The sequence below is a fragment of the Macrobrachium rosenbergii genome, chromosome 36 (genome assembly GCF_040412425.1).
Source record: "Macrobrachium rosenbergii isolate ZJJX-2024 chromosome 36, ASM4041242v1, whole genome shotgun sequence".
Lineage (NCBI taxonomy): Eukaryota > Metazoa > Arthropoda > Malacostraca > Decapoda > Palaemonidae > Macrobrachium > Macrobrachium rosenbergii.
Genome location: NC_089776.1, coordinates 17,631,300 through 17,650,807, shown reverse-complemented (window position 1 = coordinate 17,650,807; position 19,508 = coordinate 17,631,300). Strand labels below are relative to the sequence as shown.

At 36.1% G+C, this 19,508-nt stretch overlaps 1 protein-coding gene across 3 annotated transcripts in view; it reads left to right on the top strand.

Moving 5' to 3' along the window:
• The window catches only part of Pat1 (Protein interacting with APP tail-1), a 362,655-nt gene that overhangs the window by 328,433 nt on the left and 14,714 nt on the right, over positions 1–19,508 (top strand). For all 3 annotated transcript variants that reach the window (XM_067080970.1, XM_067080971.1, XM_067080969.1), the window contains 3 exons: positions 4,577–4,710; positions 4,976–5,118; positions 17,865–18,030. In XM_067080970.1, coding sequence (XP_066937071.1) covers positions 4,577–4,710; positions 4,976–5,118; positions 17,865–18,030 — 443 coding nt within the window. The remainder of the gene's footprint in view (positions 1–4,576; positions 4,711–4,975; positions 5,119–17,864; positions 18,031–19,508) is intronic.

Here is a 19,508-nt window from a genome sequence, read left to right as displayed (position 1 = left end):
TCATCCAAAAAGTGAAAAAAGTTTTCCCTATGCAGCAGTAGGTGCCAGACTCCTTTTTTGGAAAGTCTTCACAGGGGATAGAGTAGATGTTCTTGAGTACCTCTACGACCCACTGTTCTGCTCCTCTCTTGTTCCAGTCTCCTTTTTTGGGAAGACTGGAGCAAGAGAGGAGCAGAACAGTGGGTCGTAGAGGTACTCAAGAACATCTACTCTATCCCCTGTGAAGACTTTCCACCCTTAGTCAAGAAACCCATTCCCTTGACCGCCTATTCGATAGGCTCAGGAAGGTTTTTGGCCTTATCAAAGTAAGTTTCTGCCCTTCTTCAGAAAAGAGTGATAGAAGAAGTCACAGATGTAGAATCAGAGGGGTTTTACAATCACCTGTTCGTGGTTCTGAAGCCTTCAGGAGGATGGAGACCAGTGCTGGATGTCAGTGCTTAGAATGTCTTCGTACAGAAGACAAAATTCAGAATGGAGACAAATCGCTGAATTCTTGCATCCTTTCGTCAAGGGGACTGGATGTTCTCCATAGACATGCAAGATGCATACTTCCATGACCCCATACATCCAGACTCGAGGGAGTACCTCTGATTCGTTTTCCGGGACCAGATTTTCCAGTTCCGAGCTCTGTGCTTCGGACTTTCAATGGCCCCTCAAGTTCTCACATGCATTCTCACTCCGTTAGCAGGTTGGCTTCATCTAGTGGGCATCAGCATTTCTCTCTATCTGGACGACTTGCTCTTGTTCTCCGACAAAGGAAGCGTGCACGGGGGACATTCAAAGACGCTTTGCTTAGCGGAAGAGTTGGGGCTTTTGATCAACCTTCAGTAGTCTCAACTAGTTCTCTCCCAACAGATAGTATATTTGGGAATGAGTCTGAAATCTCATCTTTTTTGGGCTTTTCCTGTTCCCAAGAGGATGGAATCTTGTCAAAAGACAATAGATGAATTTCTCTCCCTCCAAATGTGTTCACCCAACTAGTTGATGAGCCTCCTCGGAACGTTGGCTTCCTTCAAACAGTTTGTCTCTAAGGGGAGACTTCACATGAGAGTACTCCAGTTTTATCTCAGAGACAATTGGGACCGAAAGAAACATCTGGATTCATTTGTGTTTCCGATAACCCATGACATCAAGAAGCACCTGCTTTAGTGGAGGTCCGAAGACAGGCTACTAGAAGGGAAGTCTCTTTTCCTCAGAACTCTGACCTAAGCTTCTGTGTAGATGCGTCCAAATTAGGTTGGGACACTCCTGGGGGACAAAGAAATCTCAGAAAGGTGGACACAAGAACAGAAGACTTGGTACATAAACGTGAAAGAACTGATGGTAGTTAGTCTCAGATTACAAGCCTTTGCTTCGGAAGTTTGAGACAAAACCATTGCAGTACACTCGGACAGTACAACCACCCTGGCTTACATAAGCAAGCAAGGGAGAACTCATTCCTTCTCCCTTTGCAAGGCGGCGAGGGACCTTCTTCTCTGGGCCCATCAGAACCAGACAAGGATGATAGCAAGGTTTGTGCAAGGCAAAATGAACATTTTAGTGGACCAGCTAAGTTGCAGCAACCAAGTGATACCCACAGAATGGATGTTGGACCCATTGGTATGCATAGCTCTGTGGAAATTGTGAGGAAGACCGACAACAGGCCTTTTTGCGACCTCCAAAAATCAGTCCTCCGCTTTATTGTTCTTCAGTACCAGATCCTGCAGCATGGGCAACGGATGCCATGCTTCTAGATTGGTCCAACAAGAGTCTGTACGCCTTCCCTCCCTCCGGGATGGTAAGGGAAGTGATAAACAAATTCAGGTCTCACAAGAATGCCCCGATGATCCTCATAGCTCCGTTTTGGCCACTAAGGGAATGGTTTCCGGACCTGATAAGTCTCCTGTCCAACTTCCCAAGACTACTTCCTCAAAAACACAAGCTTCTCAGACAACCCCATCTCAGGTGATTCCATCAGGATTCAAACTGTCAAGAATCTCCTCAAAGCTAAAGGCTTTTTGAGAGTGGCTGCGGAAGCTATCTCAAGATGTAGAAGACAGTCATCAGCCAATGTCTACCAAAGCAAGTGGGGTATTTTCTGCATTTGGTGCAGAAAAAATCTTGTCTCTTCTTCAAAGACATCTTTGACAGAGATTGCTGATTTTTTTGTTGTTTTTGAGAACTTCTCAGGGTTTATCCTCCTCCAGTATCAAAGGTTACAGGGCAATGTTAGGCTCAGTATTCAGGCATAGGAGCCTGGATATTTCTTCAAATCAGGATTTATTAAATCATTCAATACGTCGAAACGAAAAGATTAAGAACAAGTATCATGGAACCTGGATGTGGTATTTAAATGGCTTTCAGGTCCTCCCTTTCAACCTCTTGACTCTGCTTCATTAACCGTTAAGGGAAGGCATAATTTATCAATGTGTAGCAGCCCAGACCGGGGAAACTTTGAGGTCGGCAAAATAAAAAAAAAATCACATCAATGGAAAGAGAATGACACGTACATTCACACTGTATAAATAAAAAAATTCTAAAAAATTTTCCCTACCTTCCACGAGAAGTTGAAAATGACTATTTAGAACCCCTTGTGGGGCCTCATTTACAAGATAATCGTAAATTTTACCAACTTATATATGTTTTTTCTAATAAGTAAATTCATTGCATTTTGTAAAATTATTATTATTGCTCACACAATATCAAAATAGATAAGAAATAAAAGCAGTAACATATTTTTTGCATGTTATAAAATATTTACGTAAATTTTCTAATATGTCTTTGCAATTTTCTTTGTAAAATTACATTTACAACCGACATACTATCGTAAAAGACAAAAACAAAAAACAACAGCAACCCCTTCGTATATTTACAAGCAAATTTACAAAAAGACTTGTGTGAGAGAGAGAAATACAGTACTTTCCCCTTTGAAGTCACAAGCATTACTGATACTGGCCTAACTCTCACGTCTGTATAAAAGCTGCCATTAGTGAATTTATAGCATATAGAAGTATTGGCACCTTTGTTTCGAATCATTATTACCATAACAGTGGTGCGTAATTCTGCTTCACACTGAAGCGCAATCCGTCCACCCCCCAAAACCTGTTTTACTTCACACTGAGGCTCAGTCCGTCCACCAAGGGTTAAGGGACATAACCAAGAAGACCCTCTTCCTAGTAGCCTTGGCTACAGCCAAGAGAGTGAGTGAGGTCCAGGCTCTAGATAGAAGAATCGGTTTCTCTGATGGAGATGCAGTATGCTCTTACACCCTTGGCTTTCTTCCAAAGAATGAGAATCCAACGAAACCTTGGCCTCATTCTTTTGGCATTAAAAACCTAATTCAAGTGGTAGGTTCAGTAGATGAGGAAAGATTCCTTTGTCTGGTAAGGGCACTGAAATGCTACCTTCATAAGACTGAAAAGATAAGAGGTTTGTCCAAGAAAAGATAAGAGGTTTGTCCAATCACCTGTGGTGTCCAGTGAAGAACCCTTCACAACCTCTCTTGAAGAATTCCCTCTCTTCTTAAGAGATCTCATCCATGAGGCACATTCCCAATTGGGAGAAGAGCTTCTATCCATTCTGAGAGTGAGAGCCCATGAGATTAGAGCTGTATCATTGTCCTTGTCATTCAAGTATAATCTTTCTCTTGCTTCCATTCTCCAATCCACCTATTGGAGATGTAAGTCAGTATTTCCGACGCATTATCTATGTGATGTGGAATCAGTTTTCAATGATTGCAGTACCTTGGGTCCTTTATTGGTGGCTGGCACGGTGTTGGGGAAGGAAGTGGAGCTTTTCCATCCATATTTTACTCTTCGCCTTGGAAAACTGGTGTTAAGTCCTAGGGGAGTCTGGGGTTACTGTGTACTGGGACACCCTCCAGGTCTTTTAATGGTTGGGTGAAGGTGTTTTTAATTTTTTGAAGTATCAGTGTTGTTTCTGGTTGTGTGTCAGTACTGCAAGCGTTCAGAGAAGTCCTTCGTGACAAGGTCCCCACTTATGTAGCAGGTGACACTTGGCTTTACCGCCACACCTCTACGGGGTAAGGTGAGCGCCATTAGAGGCAATATCTTCCTGCAACAGCTCTCTTACCAGGTAGGGAAACAACAAACATCGTATTGATGTTAGCAACATTTTTGTACTTTCAACTCATTACTTTTAATGCTTGAGGGTAGAATAAGTCCATGAATCCCACCTCCTATCAATGTGGGAATCAGCTATGTAATTACTTGGTAAGTTACTTGTGTAAAAATGACATTTTTATGATAAAATAAAGTTTTATATATAGTTACCAAGTAATTACAGAGTGCTTCTCCCCACTCATGGACATTTCAGCATAAACAAATTAAGCCTTCTTGCTATGTTGTTCCTCTCCTTCCCCGAAAGTGAGTGGGCTGACTTGAATTGTCAAATTTTAGCTTCAGGTTAATAGAAATTGATAGCTATGTAATTACTTGGTAAGTATATATAAAACTTTATTTTATCAAAAAATGTAATTTTTGATGGGAAAACTTTCATACACACCATGAATGGTATCGTTTAATGGAGGCATGGTAGTTTTAGTTAAAATAGGTAAAAGTTATTTTATTCTTACCAGAACTCATGCGGAGAGGGCCATAGATCTGATGTTGCGTCTGCTGCCAGAAGACCATCTTCTTCTTTCATCTAGTAAGAGGGTCAAAGCTCTTATTTTAGAGGAGATGGCTATTGACAATCCCAATAAGGATGTTGGTAAGTATAAAGTGTTGTGAGTTAACATTTAGGTACACTGTTGTGATTTTTGTTCCTCTTTGAACATTCTGGATTACTGTAAACCATTTATGCTTACCCAAACACTATGTAAATGGTGCTTTTTTTTTATTTCATGGAATATATGTTGAAGGTGGAATGTGATTTTTGGTAAATTAATGAAGAAAATTTTTTTGAAAGCACATTTTTATATCCTTTGTATCCTCCCATGATTACTGAGTAAGTAATTAATTTTAAAACCTTTTAGAGAAAAAGTACCTTGCTGAGGCTCATTCCCTACACAAGGAGGCACTTGCCATGGCCATGCGAGCATTTGGAGAAATGAATGTACAAACTGCTAAGCACTATGGCAACCTTGGTAGACTGTACCAGAGCATGAGACGTTTTCAGGTTAGTGATAAATGTTTAAGTCAATGAGAAATTAAAATTTGTATCATTTAAATCTTTATTACTGTATAGTAATTTACCATGTAATTAATATTTTTGTTGTTTATGGTTTTTGTAGCTATGAACAAAACTTGTTTTGAGCAGTTGTGGAAATTTTTCAACATTTATCATTATATTAATGCTTCATCACCAAAAAAAATTTGTGGTTCTAGACAAAAAACAACATATCCCCCTCATCTCTGTCCTGTGCTCTTCTTGTTTGAACTCCATCAGGTCTAAGTCATCATACATCACCATTCTCCATGATTTCCTTAGTCTTCTTATTGGTAATCATTTTGCTACTTCCATATCCATTGCTTTTCTGACCAACTGTTCTTTATCCTTTCTCATCCCATATGCAAACCATCGCTGTCTTTAAGATCGGTCATTTTTTCCAGCCTCCTGATACTACATCTCACAAATTTCTCATTCACAGTACTTTCTTCCCAGTGAACCCTAGCCATGAATCGTAACATTTTATGGTCCTGCATTTTCAGAAACTCAATTTTCATAGCCAGTGCCCATGTTTTAGGTACATAAAATACTACAGGCCTTATGTACCCATTGTACGTCTTTACCATCTCTACTTTTTTTCTACCTTTCTTTAAAACTCCACCTGAAAACCCTTTGGATCCCTCTTAGGCCCAAAAGGGATCCAAAGGGAAATCACCCTGCAGTGAGAACCAAGTTATAGGAAAAGGTGATAAATAATAAATGTGAGGGAATAGGAAATAAAACCAATACGAAAGAAATTCAGGAGACATCAGCAAAGAGTAGGAATGAATTTGCTCCTAACTTAAATATTTGGTCAAAAGATTCTACAACTACACTAGATAATTATTCCAAATTTTGGTTATAGCTAAGATAAAACCTCCTAGCAAACTGAGTAGTATTAAACCTGATGCTTTCTGATTGTATATGAATCAGAGAACAATATATATATATATATATATATATATATATATATATATATATATATATATATATATATATATATATATATATATATATATATATATATATATATATATATATATATATATATACAAATATATAAAATCATGAAGCTACAATGTCATTTAATACTCAGATCATGTTAATTTGGGAATATCCCCAATGGGAATTATCAATGAAGGGAATTTTTTAAATGATAAATGGATTGGTACCGCCGGGTCTCAATCCCTCGAGACACAGTGCCTTCCAACAACTCCATTCAACGGTCAAACCACTGAATGGTTTGACCATGGATTATCACTTTTAAAAATTCTCCTTCGGTGATAATTCCCCATCGGGGATATTCCCGAAGTAGCATGAATTGGATATTAAATGACATTTGTAGCTTCATAATTTTATATAAATCACAGTGTGATAAAAATTTCATATATATATATATATATATATATATATATATATATATATATATATATATATATATATATATATATATATATATATATATATATATATATATATATATGTATGTATGTATATATGGATATGTATATGTATATATATATATATATATATATATATATATATATATATATATATATATATATATATATATATATATATATATATATATATATATCAAATTACAGGTGACTAAGGAAACAGGCCATTTTCTATATTTTTCATCTTTATTCTGACATTTCGTAATATTGCCTTTATTACATCTTCTGGGAATCTGTCAATAAACATCATAAAATTATAAAACAATCTTAAAAAAATTAAAAAAAGCAGTAAAAAGACTAAAATTTACAATTACAAAGATATATTTTAAAACTAAGACCGCCGACCAACCTTCAGTTTAGAGAGAGGAAGACTGAATGGCACAAGAGAAAACAGAAAGAGACACGTCAACTAAGATACAGTTGGATCGAAGAGGTTTGAGTATTCAACTGGGGAACTAGCTGTTTAATGAGCAATGACTCTAGAATGGATAGTTCATGAGGATTTTGCGTTTGCCTTATGATACAAAAATCGTCTCTCTCGATATTAGTTTTGCAAACTTTTGCATGATCCCTGATATTCGAATGCTCAGGGTTGGAGAGCCTACTTCCTGTGCGAAAACTTATTCCGCAATGAGAATCAATTCTGACCCTCAGTAACCTCTTTGTAGATCTCACATAAGTCTCAGAGTTACACTTTGGGCAAGTATATTTATATACTACATTAGAGGCCAAGAAGGGACTTAACCGATCTTTACACTTAAAGACAGACCCAATGATTAAGGGATTTTTTCCTCTTTGGTTTCACCCTATTTTTTATGTAAGGTATGTTGATGACACATTTGCATTATTCAGAACAGACTCGGATATTGACTCCTTTTTAGCATACACTAATTCTCAACATAACAATATTAAATTCACAGTAGAAAGAGAGGAAAATGGTCAACTACCTTTTTTAGATGTACTTGTAACAAGAGAGAATGGTTCTTTTAACACCTCTGTTTTTAGAAAGAAAACTTTTCTGGTTTAGGATCTAATTATTACAGCTCATGTTTTTATAATTTTAAGCTTAATTCAGTGTCAACTTTACATCAAATTGGCTTTCCTGCAATCAGGAAATAAATTACCTTTTAGAATATTTTAAGAACAATTGCTTCCCTCAAAAACTTTTTTTTAAGATGCTTCGTAGTTTCTTTAATAATCAGTTTCACAACGGCACTAAAAAAGTTATCACGGTACCGAAGTTAATCATTTATGCTAAGTTTCCATTCTTACATGATGACTCCTTCAGAAAAAGGTTTATCCAGATCATACAAAATCATTATAATGCAGTCAGTATTAAACTAATACCGAAAAATCCCTTAACCATTGGGTCTTTCTTTAAGTGTAAAGATCGGTTAAGTCCCTCTATTGAGTTTGAGCGTTAACTGCTTTCTCTCGGCCAATTTTTGGATGTTGTTCATCCTATATGTCCTCAGGCCACGGAAATTGCAAGTCTCAAGGAGGGGCACCTGGCATTCTTGGAAAAACAATTAAGAACCAGCAAAAGAAGCATACAGAGATATAGGTCTTGGGACAAGGACATAGAGCGACTACAAATCGTACTGCCTGGATTGACCTTTTTCGAAACTACACCCAAAACTCTCCACTTGTATGTCGGTCCATGTGCCTACCTATCACCCCTGGTCTTAGCTATCCTATTCAAGGAGAATGCATCTCTATGGGTTCTTGAAAGAGAGGTGGTGGTGGCATAATATTTATAATAATATATATACAGGCAGTCCCCGGTCATTGGCTGGGGGTTCTGTTCTGACAGCATAACAATAACCGAAAATCAGTAATTTTCGGCGATTTTCAGCTATTGGCGCCCCTGTTAGGTATTTATCAGTGCTAATACCCGGTTATTGGTGCCAATAATCGGAAATTGGCGCACATCAGCACCGAGAATTGCCGATTTTCTTTGGTAGACAAGCACCAGATAACTGAGCCTGCCGATAACCAGGGCTTGCCTATTCATATATATATATATATATATATATATATATATATATATATATATATATATATATATATATATATATATATATATATATATATATATATATATATATATATATATACATATATATATATATATATATATATATATATATATATATATATATAGTATATATTATATATTATCAGGGCGTAGGTTCCGTTTCTGAGGGTGTGATGATAACCGAAAATCGGCGATTTCAGCGCTTTTTCTGCGATTTTCGGGGGCTATCGGCGCCGAAACGTGCCTGTTTTCGGTTATCAGCGCCTGTTAGGTATGTATCGCCACCAATACTCAATTATCAGTGCCGATAAGTGGAAATCGGCGATTTTTGGCGCCGAAAATTACTGATTTTTGTCACTAGACAAGCCCCATAAAACCGGATCGCTGTTAACCCTTCAACGCCTACTGGACGTATCATACGTTGACTAAAATCGTCTGTTGGGTGTCAAGTGGACGTACCGTATGTCGACTACAAAAAATTTCAACCTTCGGTCAACTTTGACTCGACCGAAATGGTCGAAAAACGCAATTGTAAGCTAAAACTCTTACATTCTAGTAATATTCAATCATGTACCTTCATTTTGCAACAAATTGGAAGTCTCTAGCACAATATTTCGATTTATGGTGAATTTTTGAAAAAAAACTTTTTCCTTACGCCCGCGCGGTAACTCGGCCGAAAATTTCAGAAATTCTTTTGTCATTTTGTTGTAATTTTTGCACTGTTTTATATTAGCCGTTACATAAAGTTTTACATATGAAAATGTGTGCAATTTCATGTAAAATACAGCAAAATACAACCCATGGTTGTAGCTTTTATCAGTTTGGAAATATTTTCATATAAATCACGATAACTGCCAAAATTTCAACCTTCGGTCAACTTTGACTCGACCGAAATGGTAAAAAAACGCAATTGTAAGCTAAAACTCTTACATTCTAGTAATATTTAATCATTTACCTTCATTTTGCAACAAATTGGAAGTCTCTAGCACAGTATTTCGATTTATGGTGAATTTTTGAAAAAACTTCCTTACGTCCGCGCCAGAAATTCTTTCGTCACGTTGTCGTAATGTTTGCACCGTTTTATATTAGTCGTTACATAAAGTTTTATATATGGAAATGTGCGCAATTTCATGTAGAATACAACAGAAAATAACTCATGGTTGTAGCTTTTATCAGTTTTGAAATATTTTCATATAAATCACGATAACTGCCAAAATTTCAACCTTTGGTCAATAATTTTTAACTCGACTGAAATGGTAAAAAAATGCAATTATAAGCTAAAACTCCTACATTCTAGTAATATTCAATCATGTACCTTCATTTTGCAACAGACTGGAAGTCTCTAGCACAATATTTTGATTTATGGTGAATTTCTAAAAAAAAAAACTTTTTCCTTACGTCTGCTTGTGGTAACTCAGCCGAACATCTCAGAAATTCTTTTCATCACGTTGTCGTAATGTTTGCATCGTTTACATTAGTCGTTACATAAACTTTTATATATGAAAATGTGCGCAATTTCATGTAGAATACAACAGAAAATAGCTCATGGTTGTAGCTTTTATCAGTTTTGAAATATTTTCACATAAATCACAGTAACTGCCAAAATTTCAAACTTCGGTCAACTTTAACTCGACCGAAATGGTCGAAAAACGCAATTGTAAGCTAAAACTCTTACATTCTAGTAATATTCAATCATTTACCTTCATTTTGCAATAAAATTGGAAGTCTCTAGCACAATATTTCGATTTATGGTGAATTTTTTAAAAAAACATGTTTCTTACGTCCGCCCTGTAACTCGGCCGAACATCTCAGAAATTCTTTCGTCACGTTGTCGTAATATTTGCACCGTTTTATATTAGTCATTACATAAATTTTTATATATGAAAATGTGCGCAATTTCATGTACAATACAACAGAAAATAACTCACGGTTGTAGCTTTTATCAGTTTTGAAATATTTTCATATAAATCACGATAAATAGAAAAATTCGACTTTCGGTCAACTTTAACTTGACCAAAATGGTCGAAAACTGCAATTGTAAGCTAAAACACTTACAGTCTAGTAATATTCAATCAATTAGCTTCATTCTTCAACAAACAGGAAGTCTCTAGCACAATATTTCGATTTATGGTGAATTTTTGAAAAAAACATTTTTGTACGTCCTCACGTTACGAATTCATGCATCATTTTGTGATAATATTTTCTCTGTGTTGCTTTGATCGTTTTACAATTTTTTATATACCAAAATCATCGCAATTTAGTATACAATACAAAGAAAAACAAAATAACCCATTAGCTTTAACCATTTTGCTCACAGCGCGATTTGTATAAAATTATATATGAAAAATTTTTTTTGCGCTGTCATATATTTCAATATTTATATATGATAATGATATTTTTTTCATTTCTGATGGTTGCATACTAAACTTCAGGCAATGACAAAAAAAGGAGCCAAAAATGAACTCTTAATCTTAAAAACTAAATGCACTGTGATTTTTTGAAAAAGAAATTTTTTCCGCTTTGGCGCTAACTCCCGAACGCCGCCGGCATACGTGAGACGTTTTTGTAAACAGAGGCTCGGCGTTTAAGGGTTAACTGAGCCCACTGTTAACTGGGAAACTGCCTGTATATATATATATATATATATATATATATATATATATATATATATATATATATATATATATATATATATATATATATATATATATATATATATATATATATATATATATATATATATATATATATATATATATATATATATATATATATATATAGAGCAGCAATTGTCAGTTCAAAAGCCAGATGGTAGAATCAGCTTTGATTAAACAAAGAAATACGATGAACCTCTCAAAAGGATCTTGGGATTCAGATATTATAGATAAAATCTTCCTCCAACCAGCAATTAAGAAGATTAAGGAGAAATTGTCAACTGGACTGATGTAATGGCTGACCTCTGGATCTCTTGGTATAAATACCACTTTTCTTTAACTCATATCTCTTTTATTAGCTGCCTGAAGAGAGAGACAGTTGTTCTCTGAAATATAGCGTTAACTTTCTACATTCTGGCATTTTTATGGGCTCCTTTTATTAGATAGAATTTTGTTTTAAAAGAAAATATTTCACACACACACACACATATATGTAGGTAGCCGACATAAAGAATTGCCGCTTCAGAAAATTGAGAGAAAAAAACATTTTATGCAAAAGCAAATATTCATGAAAAATCAAATAATAAAGTAATTATAATAAAATTCAGGGTTAACACTCACCAACCCATACCCTAATACTTGATGGGCATGCCACGACGTTTGAGCACCTCCTGTAGTCGCTTGGGAACAGAATCTGCCAACATCTGTTGGGGCATTTCGTCAAGGTCGTCCGAGGCGCTTTGTAACTCAGCAGACAACTTCTTAATGGAAGACGTATCTATGTTCTGTAACTTCCTTTTGGTAATTGCCCATAAATTTTGTATGGGCAAAATGTCATGAGAATTCCCTGGCCAGTCGGGAATAAAGTCAATACCACAGTCTTTCGGCCAGTTAATATTTTGCCTCGCCGTATGTGCTGTATCTCCATCTTGCTGAAAAATGGAGGTTTGGCTGCGTTTAAACAAATACACTAAGTGATCGTTCAGTATCATGAATTATGAATCTTTGTTAACAGTCTTATTCCTGGGTAAAAACACTAGAGAACCCTTAACCCCCGTACCCAAAACAGCCCCATACTATAACATACGACGGGAACTTAGCACTTGTGGCGAGGTACTTAGGGTTAAGTGGGTCCGATATCACCTTCTGCCAAACACGTTTCCCCTTTGTATCAGCAACAAAGAACGAAGCCTCATCACTCCATAGCACTTGTCCCCATTTGTTGATGTCCCAGTCTTTGTACGAATGTGCAGAAACAACTCTGTCCTTCTTTTGTTTGGCCGTGATCTTTGGCTTCCTACGAGCCTTCACCTTCGAGTACTTCGTCTTTTTTCAACCGCCTTTGAACGGTTAGGACAGAGGCTCCAGCAACTGCCTCAAGATTATCAGCCTTAAGTTGTTGGGCTGTAAGGGTCGGATTAGTTTCTATGTCCCTTGCCAACACCCTCAAACCCCTCCTACTGATGATGGGGGGTTTCCCAGGCCTGGTGTCTGCCTTGGGTACCTCCTTGCTGCTACTCTCGCGGTACTTTTTCAAAATGTTCTGGATTGTTCTCATTTTCACACCAATCTTTACATCTTTACACTTATTACACCAGTTTTATAACCTTCCTCTTGAAGCTGAACCACTCTAGCACAATTTTCAAGTGAAGTGTAACCAGTAGACATGTTATGAATACATTCACCAGCACTGAACCCCCAAAAAATGCGATGGCATTATCCAACCAGGTACAGACAAAAAATTAGCAGATATATACTTAAACACCACCCAGAATTCACTAAATGTCCTTGAGTGAGACAGTACCGTTAGATATGTTGCCTATTAGTCAGTTTGTCCCGGCCGATTTTTTGCCGCATGAATATGGAATTGACGTTTTAGTGGCATAATATTTTGCCACTTTTTTTTATATGTACATGCATACATACACACAGTGGACCCCCACCTATTCACAGTTCCACATTCAGGGCTTCACCTATTGATGGATTTCTCTGTGGTACATATGTGTTACCCCCCCTTTGAAACAGATAAAAATATTCCGTGTAGGAATACTTCCGTAACGTACCGACTTGGTCTGACTTGGAAGGCAATGGGATTTCGACCCTTACCTTACTCCCTGACACTCACTCCCCCTTAGGTCCCACACCCTCTCTCTTTCAACAGTCTTTTGCTCTTTTTGCTGTTTCATTTCTCTCTCATTCTTCTCTCTCTCTCTCTCTCTTTCTTTCGCCTCACAAGGATTTCTCTCTCTCTCTCTCTCACAGCTTTCACCTCATGCCTTTCCCTTTCTCTTGCATTCCACATTAAAGAAATGAAATGGGTCATCTAAGGAAACGCAATCTTTCCTACAAAAATAGATTTATTATTTAAAGCAACCCAACAAGTAATGAATAAACAAAGCAAAGGTTAAAATGCATCATAAATGAAATTATCAAGTAAAAAATCATCTAACTCAAGATTTAGTCTCAGTCCAACTAAAAATCTGATTGTGGCTAATATCCTGCAAATTCAAAAAAACTCTCACATACTCTATCTTAGACATTGTAAAGTCTAGTCTCAAAAAGTCTACCACATAAGAAATTTAGACATTGCAAAGATTTTGCATCTGTCTTTCTCTATGATCACACCAACATGATAACATCATGTCCTCTCACATATGTTCTCACCACACCACCACCACCACTGACATCTGTCGAAGGAATTAAGCACAAATAATGATCTCCCTAAAATATGCAAGTGCAAAACATAATAATGAAAAGTCTAAAATGCATGAGTATATACTGGAAAAATAGAACACAATAAAATAGAATATTGAAATGGTAAAAGGCTACATCCACTTCCCACACAAGTTCAAAAATGTCTTGAAACATGGTAAAAAACATAAGTTCACACTTCACACAGAAAAACGAAGAGTCTGAACTGTACCTTATTCTGCCAGTTCTAAGAGCTTGCAATACTCAAAGATAATGTCTTCACGATCTCGCTCTAGCTCCGCTAATGAACGATCGGACTAATTTTTGGGCAGAATTAGACACAAAATCTAGATTTCTAACGTACGAACTCATGTACACACATACCAACTCGGTCATATGACATAGCCAATATCGTTTGTTCATCAAATTAACTGCAGATGTAACGAAGTATTTGCTGAATACAACGATTCTGCAAGTGACGGCTTGCCCCAGTTCCATCTCACAGCTAACTCTCTTTCATCACATCTATATAACACAGTAACATTAAAGCGGACCGTATTTTCTGAAATATATGTACACATTATTCGTGGAAAATTCGCCTGTTTGCAGAATTTTTCATAAATATTCACAAATTACTCTATTTTCATATCATTTTCGTGACTAAATGCACTTTTTGTGATAAAACTATTAAAATACTCAGGTATAAGCATTTTTAAAGGGGCTTTATGTATTTGAACTATCAAAATAGGCAGTTATAAGCATTTTTAGAGGGGTGTCTAGTATTTGAGGATTTTAGGTATTTTGGGGCTGTGGTGCCAATACTTAGGGTCAACTGTATATATATATATATATATATATATATATATATATATATATATATATATATATATATATATATATATATATATATATATATATAATATATATATATATATATATATATATATATATATATATACACACACATACACACATACTCATACACACACACACAGTCGGTGCAGGTGATGGTTGCAGCTCATAATAAAAGATGTTAAACCAAACATAAGCATTTATTTTTTTAGAAAAAGATTATAAAACAAAATACCAAACATTCAGTTATTTTTGGGCAGATATCCCTTTTGCTTACAGATCTCTCTCAAACGTTTAGGGATGTCATCAGCAAGGTTTTCCAAGAATGGGGAGTCAATGTTCTCCCAAGTGAGGCGCAGTTCTGCTTCCAATTTCTCTACTGTTGAAGTGTCTTTGTTACGTAACTTTCCTTTTATTATAGCCCAAAGGTTCTCAACTGGATTGATGTCAGGCGAGTTACATGGCCAGTCCTCAGTGTAATCAATTTTGCTATCAGCAAGCCACTTCTTTACAAGTTCTGCAGTATGGCAAGGTACCCTATCTTGCTAGAGGATCTCTGCTCCAGTTGCAGCAAAACATTCAGCCAAATTGTTCTTTAATAACCTTAAATATATTTCTTTAGTAACTGTCTGACCTTTAGGTAGGATGATAAGTTTCCCTTTACTGCCAAAAGCAAAACTCCCCCCATACCATGAGGGAAGCTGGGTGTTTCGCAGTACGAGCTGTGTAATTGGGTTCCAACCTATTGACCCCTTTCAGCACCCATACACATTTCCCCTTCATGTCACTGACAAAAACTTGCTCTCATCAGTCCAGAGTATAGCCCTCCACTGCTCCTGTGTCCAGTCTTTATATTTAATGGAAAAATTCTTCCTTTTCTTTAACTGTGATGTATTTACAGGAGGTTTTCATTTAGCCTTTACTTTCTTAAAGGACAACTGTTTTTGTACGTTCTCCTGAATTGTCCTTATTGGGATGCCTCCCAGTAACAAATGGTGTTTTTCTTTAAGTTTTTTTGCTTTTAGTGTTGGATCAAGGTCTAACACCCTCTTTATAAGAGCTAATGTTCCCTTACTTATCTTTGGGGGGTTCCCTGGTGCCTTTAGATGCAAGGGTAATTCTTTCTGGCCTCTGGCCTTGAATTTTGTCAACAAATGATAGACTGTTCACTTTCATGCCAGTTTGTGCAGTGATTTCTTTTTATTGTTAAACCCACTTTAAAGCATTTTACTACTCTAGTTATATTTTCAGTGCTTGTATGAGGCCTAGACATGTTTGTGAAGGTAATACGAGCTTAATGCAAGGACAATTGTAGAAGAAAAAGCCGCAAGTCTGTCACAAAATCATAAGTCGATATCCCTCCTATGAAAGAGAATTAGATTCTGATCGATAATTCTCCCACCCACTACTTTGCGAGTGACTGACTCTAGTTTCCAACTAGTTAATTTCTCCCAACTGATTTTTTAGCCTTATACATACATACATTATATTTATTTATATATATATATATATATATATATATATATATATATATATATATATATATATATATATATATATATATATATATATATATATATATATATATATATATATATATATATGTATGTATGTATATATACACACACACACACACAGGCAGTCCCCGGTTTACAACAGGTCCGCTTATGACATTCCGAGGTTACAACGCTAAGTTTGTAGTTTTTTTATGAAAAACTCAATAAAAATGCAGTTTACATTGTTTTCAATACACCCAAAGCATTAAAAGTAGGGTTTTCTTAGGATTTTTGACAACTTTTCAGTTTACGATGCAGAGTAAAAACAGAACCCCCGTCGTAAACCGGGGACTGCCTGTATATATATACTGTATGTATATATATATAATCTCTGTCTTTGGTCCCTGGGGTCTGGTTCTTTCCAGATCATGTAAGTGTTCAGATAATGTGAATCTGGAGAGGATTCTTGTACAGTGTTATGAAGATTTGGATAGGTTCAGTTGTTTGCCCTGCCAAGGTAGTTATGACTCCTGGTATAAGTTTAATGGAAATTCTGAGCTGAATGTCACTTGTCTTTATTTCAGTTCAGGTTATGTTCACATTTTCACATAACTATAAATGAATAATATTTTTGTGATTAGTATGTTATGTTGTATGTATTGCAGTTTATTTCCATAGTTCAGAAAGCTATGAAGTGTTAATTGTGAGGGGATAGCTATTCTGATTATTCTGAAAATGTGTTCTTTTTTAATTCCTAGAGTTTAGGAATAATTTTTTTATGTTCACAACTGCCTTGCATTCCATTACCAACTTTATATTATTCATATTTTCATGTTTTCATTCTGATCTTCTCATTAGACTTTGGCCTTGGATAGCATCAAGTATTTTTTTCTCAGTTTTTGTTTTCTAAGTAAAATTGCAGAAAAGTACGATTTGTTTAGCCTCTGATCCTTGTAAAAGAGTACTGCCAACATGTCTTGCTTGGTCTGCTGTTGGAAGTGTTTGAGTTACATTGCAGCATCCCATCATCTCTAATCTGTGTTGTTTTCTATCTCTTTATTTTCATCCACTCCCGGTCTGACTGCTTTAACCAATGGGATACAAGGGACAGCTCAGATTGAATGACTTTAGAATATCTTGGCTTAGGTTAATTTTATCACCACATGACTTTAAAATATCTTGGCTTAGGTTAATTTTATCACCACAGAATATAGGGTTTCTCATCTGTTTACAGTTTCAACTGTGCTTTATCAAAGAAAATTAGGCTTACTCCATGGAAAACAGGGACTCTGGTATTTAGAGGAAATGTTTTTGTTTATGGTTAAAACATGTGTCATAATGTAATTTCTGCCACTCACTTAAGGCCAGCCCTGTGAGAGTTTAGCAGTGTGACTCAGTGGTCTAGTAAAATTACACAGAAAATTACTTCTTGACATTTGGTTTTCTCAGAGTCGCTGAGTGCATGGTATAGCATGAGACAAGATTTAATTGACTTGTTAAGTTCATTACCTTGTGTCCATTGCAGGAGGCAGAAGAGATGCATCTCAAGGCCATTATGATAAAGGAGCAGCTGCTTGGACCAGAAGACTATGAAGTAGCATTATCCGTCGGTCATTTAGCCTCTCTCTACAATTATGACATGATGAAGTATGACAAGGCCGAATCTTTATATTTGCGTTCAATTGCAATTGGTAAGTAAGATTAATACACTAGATAAAACATTTTTAAGTACTGTACAGTATATACCTTCAAAACTTTATTTAATAGTAACTAAAAAAGTAATTGAGAAGATCTCTCAGAGTAAATATCCTGAAAGTCCACAAATGCAGCAAGTAAAACATTTTATTGTCAAGTATCTTAGTACAGTACTGGTATGGCTTTGATGTTTGCATAGGAAGGCATTAAGTTTGTTGAGTTCCTCGTTGGACGAGTTGGTAGAGTTCTCGGCCAGCACTCTGCTAGGCCCGAGTTCGAGTCTCCGGCCGGCCAGTGAAGAATTAGAGGAATTTATTTATGGTGATAAAAATTCATTTCTAGGTATAATGTGGTTCGGATTCCACAATAAGCTGTAGGTCCCATTGCTAGGTAACCAGTTGGTTCTTAGCCACGTAAAATAAGTCTAATCCTTCGGGCCAGCCCTAGAAGAGCTGTTAATCAGCTCAGTGGTCTGGTTAAACTAAGTTATACTTAACTTATTAAGTTTGTTGAGAGTTTAGGTGAAATTGAGTTTAGGTGAAGTCTACTGTCACTAAAACTTACTTGAAATAATATATTTTAGTAAGTTATTTCTAGACAATGGAACATTTGTTAATGAGTAAATGTTTATGTTTAATAATAATAATAATAGTAAAAATAATACTGTAATAATAATATTTTTTAAGAATCCTGGAAAGGTGTTGATAGCATACAAGAGTGCGAAGCCGAAACACAGATTTTTCATAAACAGGTTTTGATGAAGAAAAAGCCTCTTTTTGGTAGCCACTGTTTGACAGTAATAAAAAAACTGAGAAGAATGGAAAGAAGATGAATACTAACCTTAGTTACTCCTTTTTTTTTTTTTTGTCAAGTTACTTCAAGGGGTAATTATACTCGGTTACTGATTAACTACACTTATTTAACAAATGATAGCAATAGTTCACAAATTAATTACAACCATGGGGACACGTGAATAATAATAGATAGTATATGATGTAATCATGTAATTATGCTTTAAAAGACAAAATTCCTTTGTACTGGGTCCGGGCAATGAATGAGAGTACGAGCTGAGATTTGTTTTATGTTACACACGATAAGGGCATCCCTCTGAAAAGAGAGGTGGTGAATTAACTAAAGGAATAGCATGCATTAAGGCCCTAACTATTTCATCAATACATTGTAACTCACTGCAACATCACACCCAAATGCCTAGATATCGCTCTAACCAATCGAGCGGGCACATGAACTGCACAGCCAGTCAAAAGACACTTTGATAACACCTTCTCTAAGCTGAAAATTAACTAAACATGCAAACAATGGGCGGTAGTGGTTTGGAAACGGGTTGACTTGGGAAAAGGGGATTTACAGAGATGACTGGAGAAAGAGAATTACACGTGGTGGATCACAGGGAGTTACTTGGAGGGGTTTCGTTAACAAAAGTCAAGAAATACTTCAGTAGGAGGAAAAACAGGCT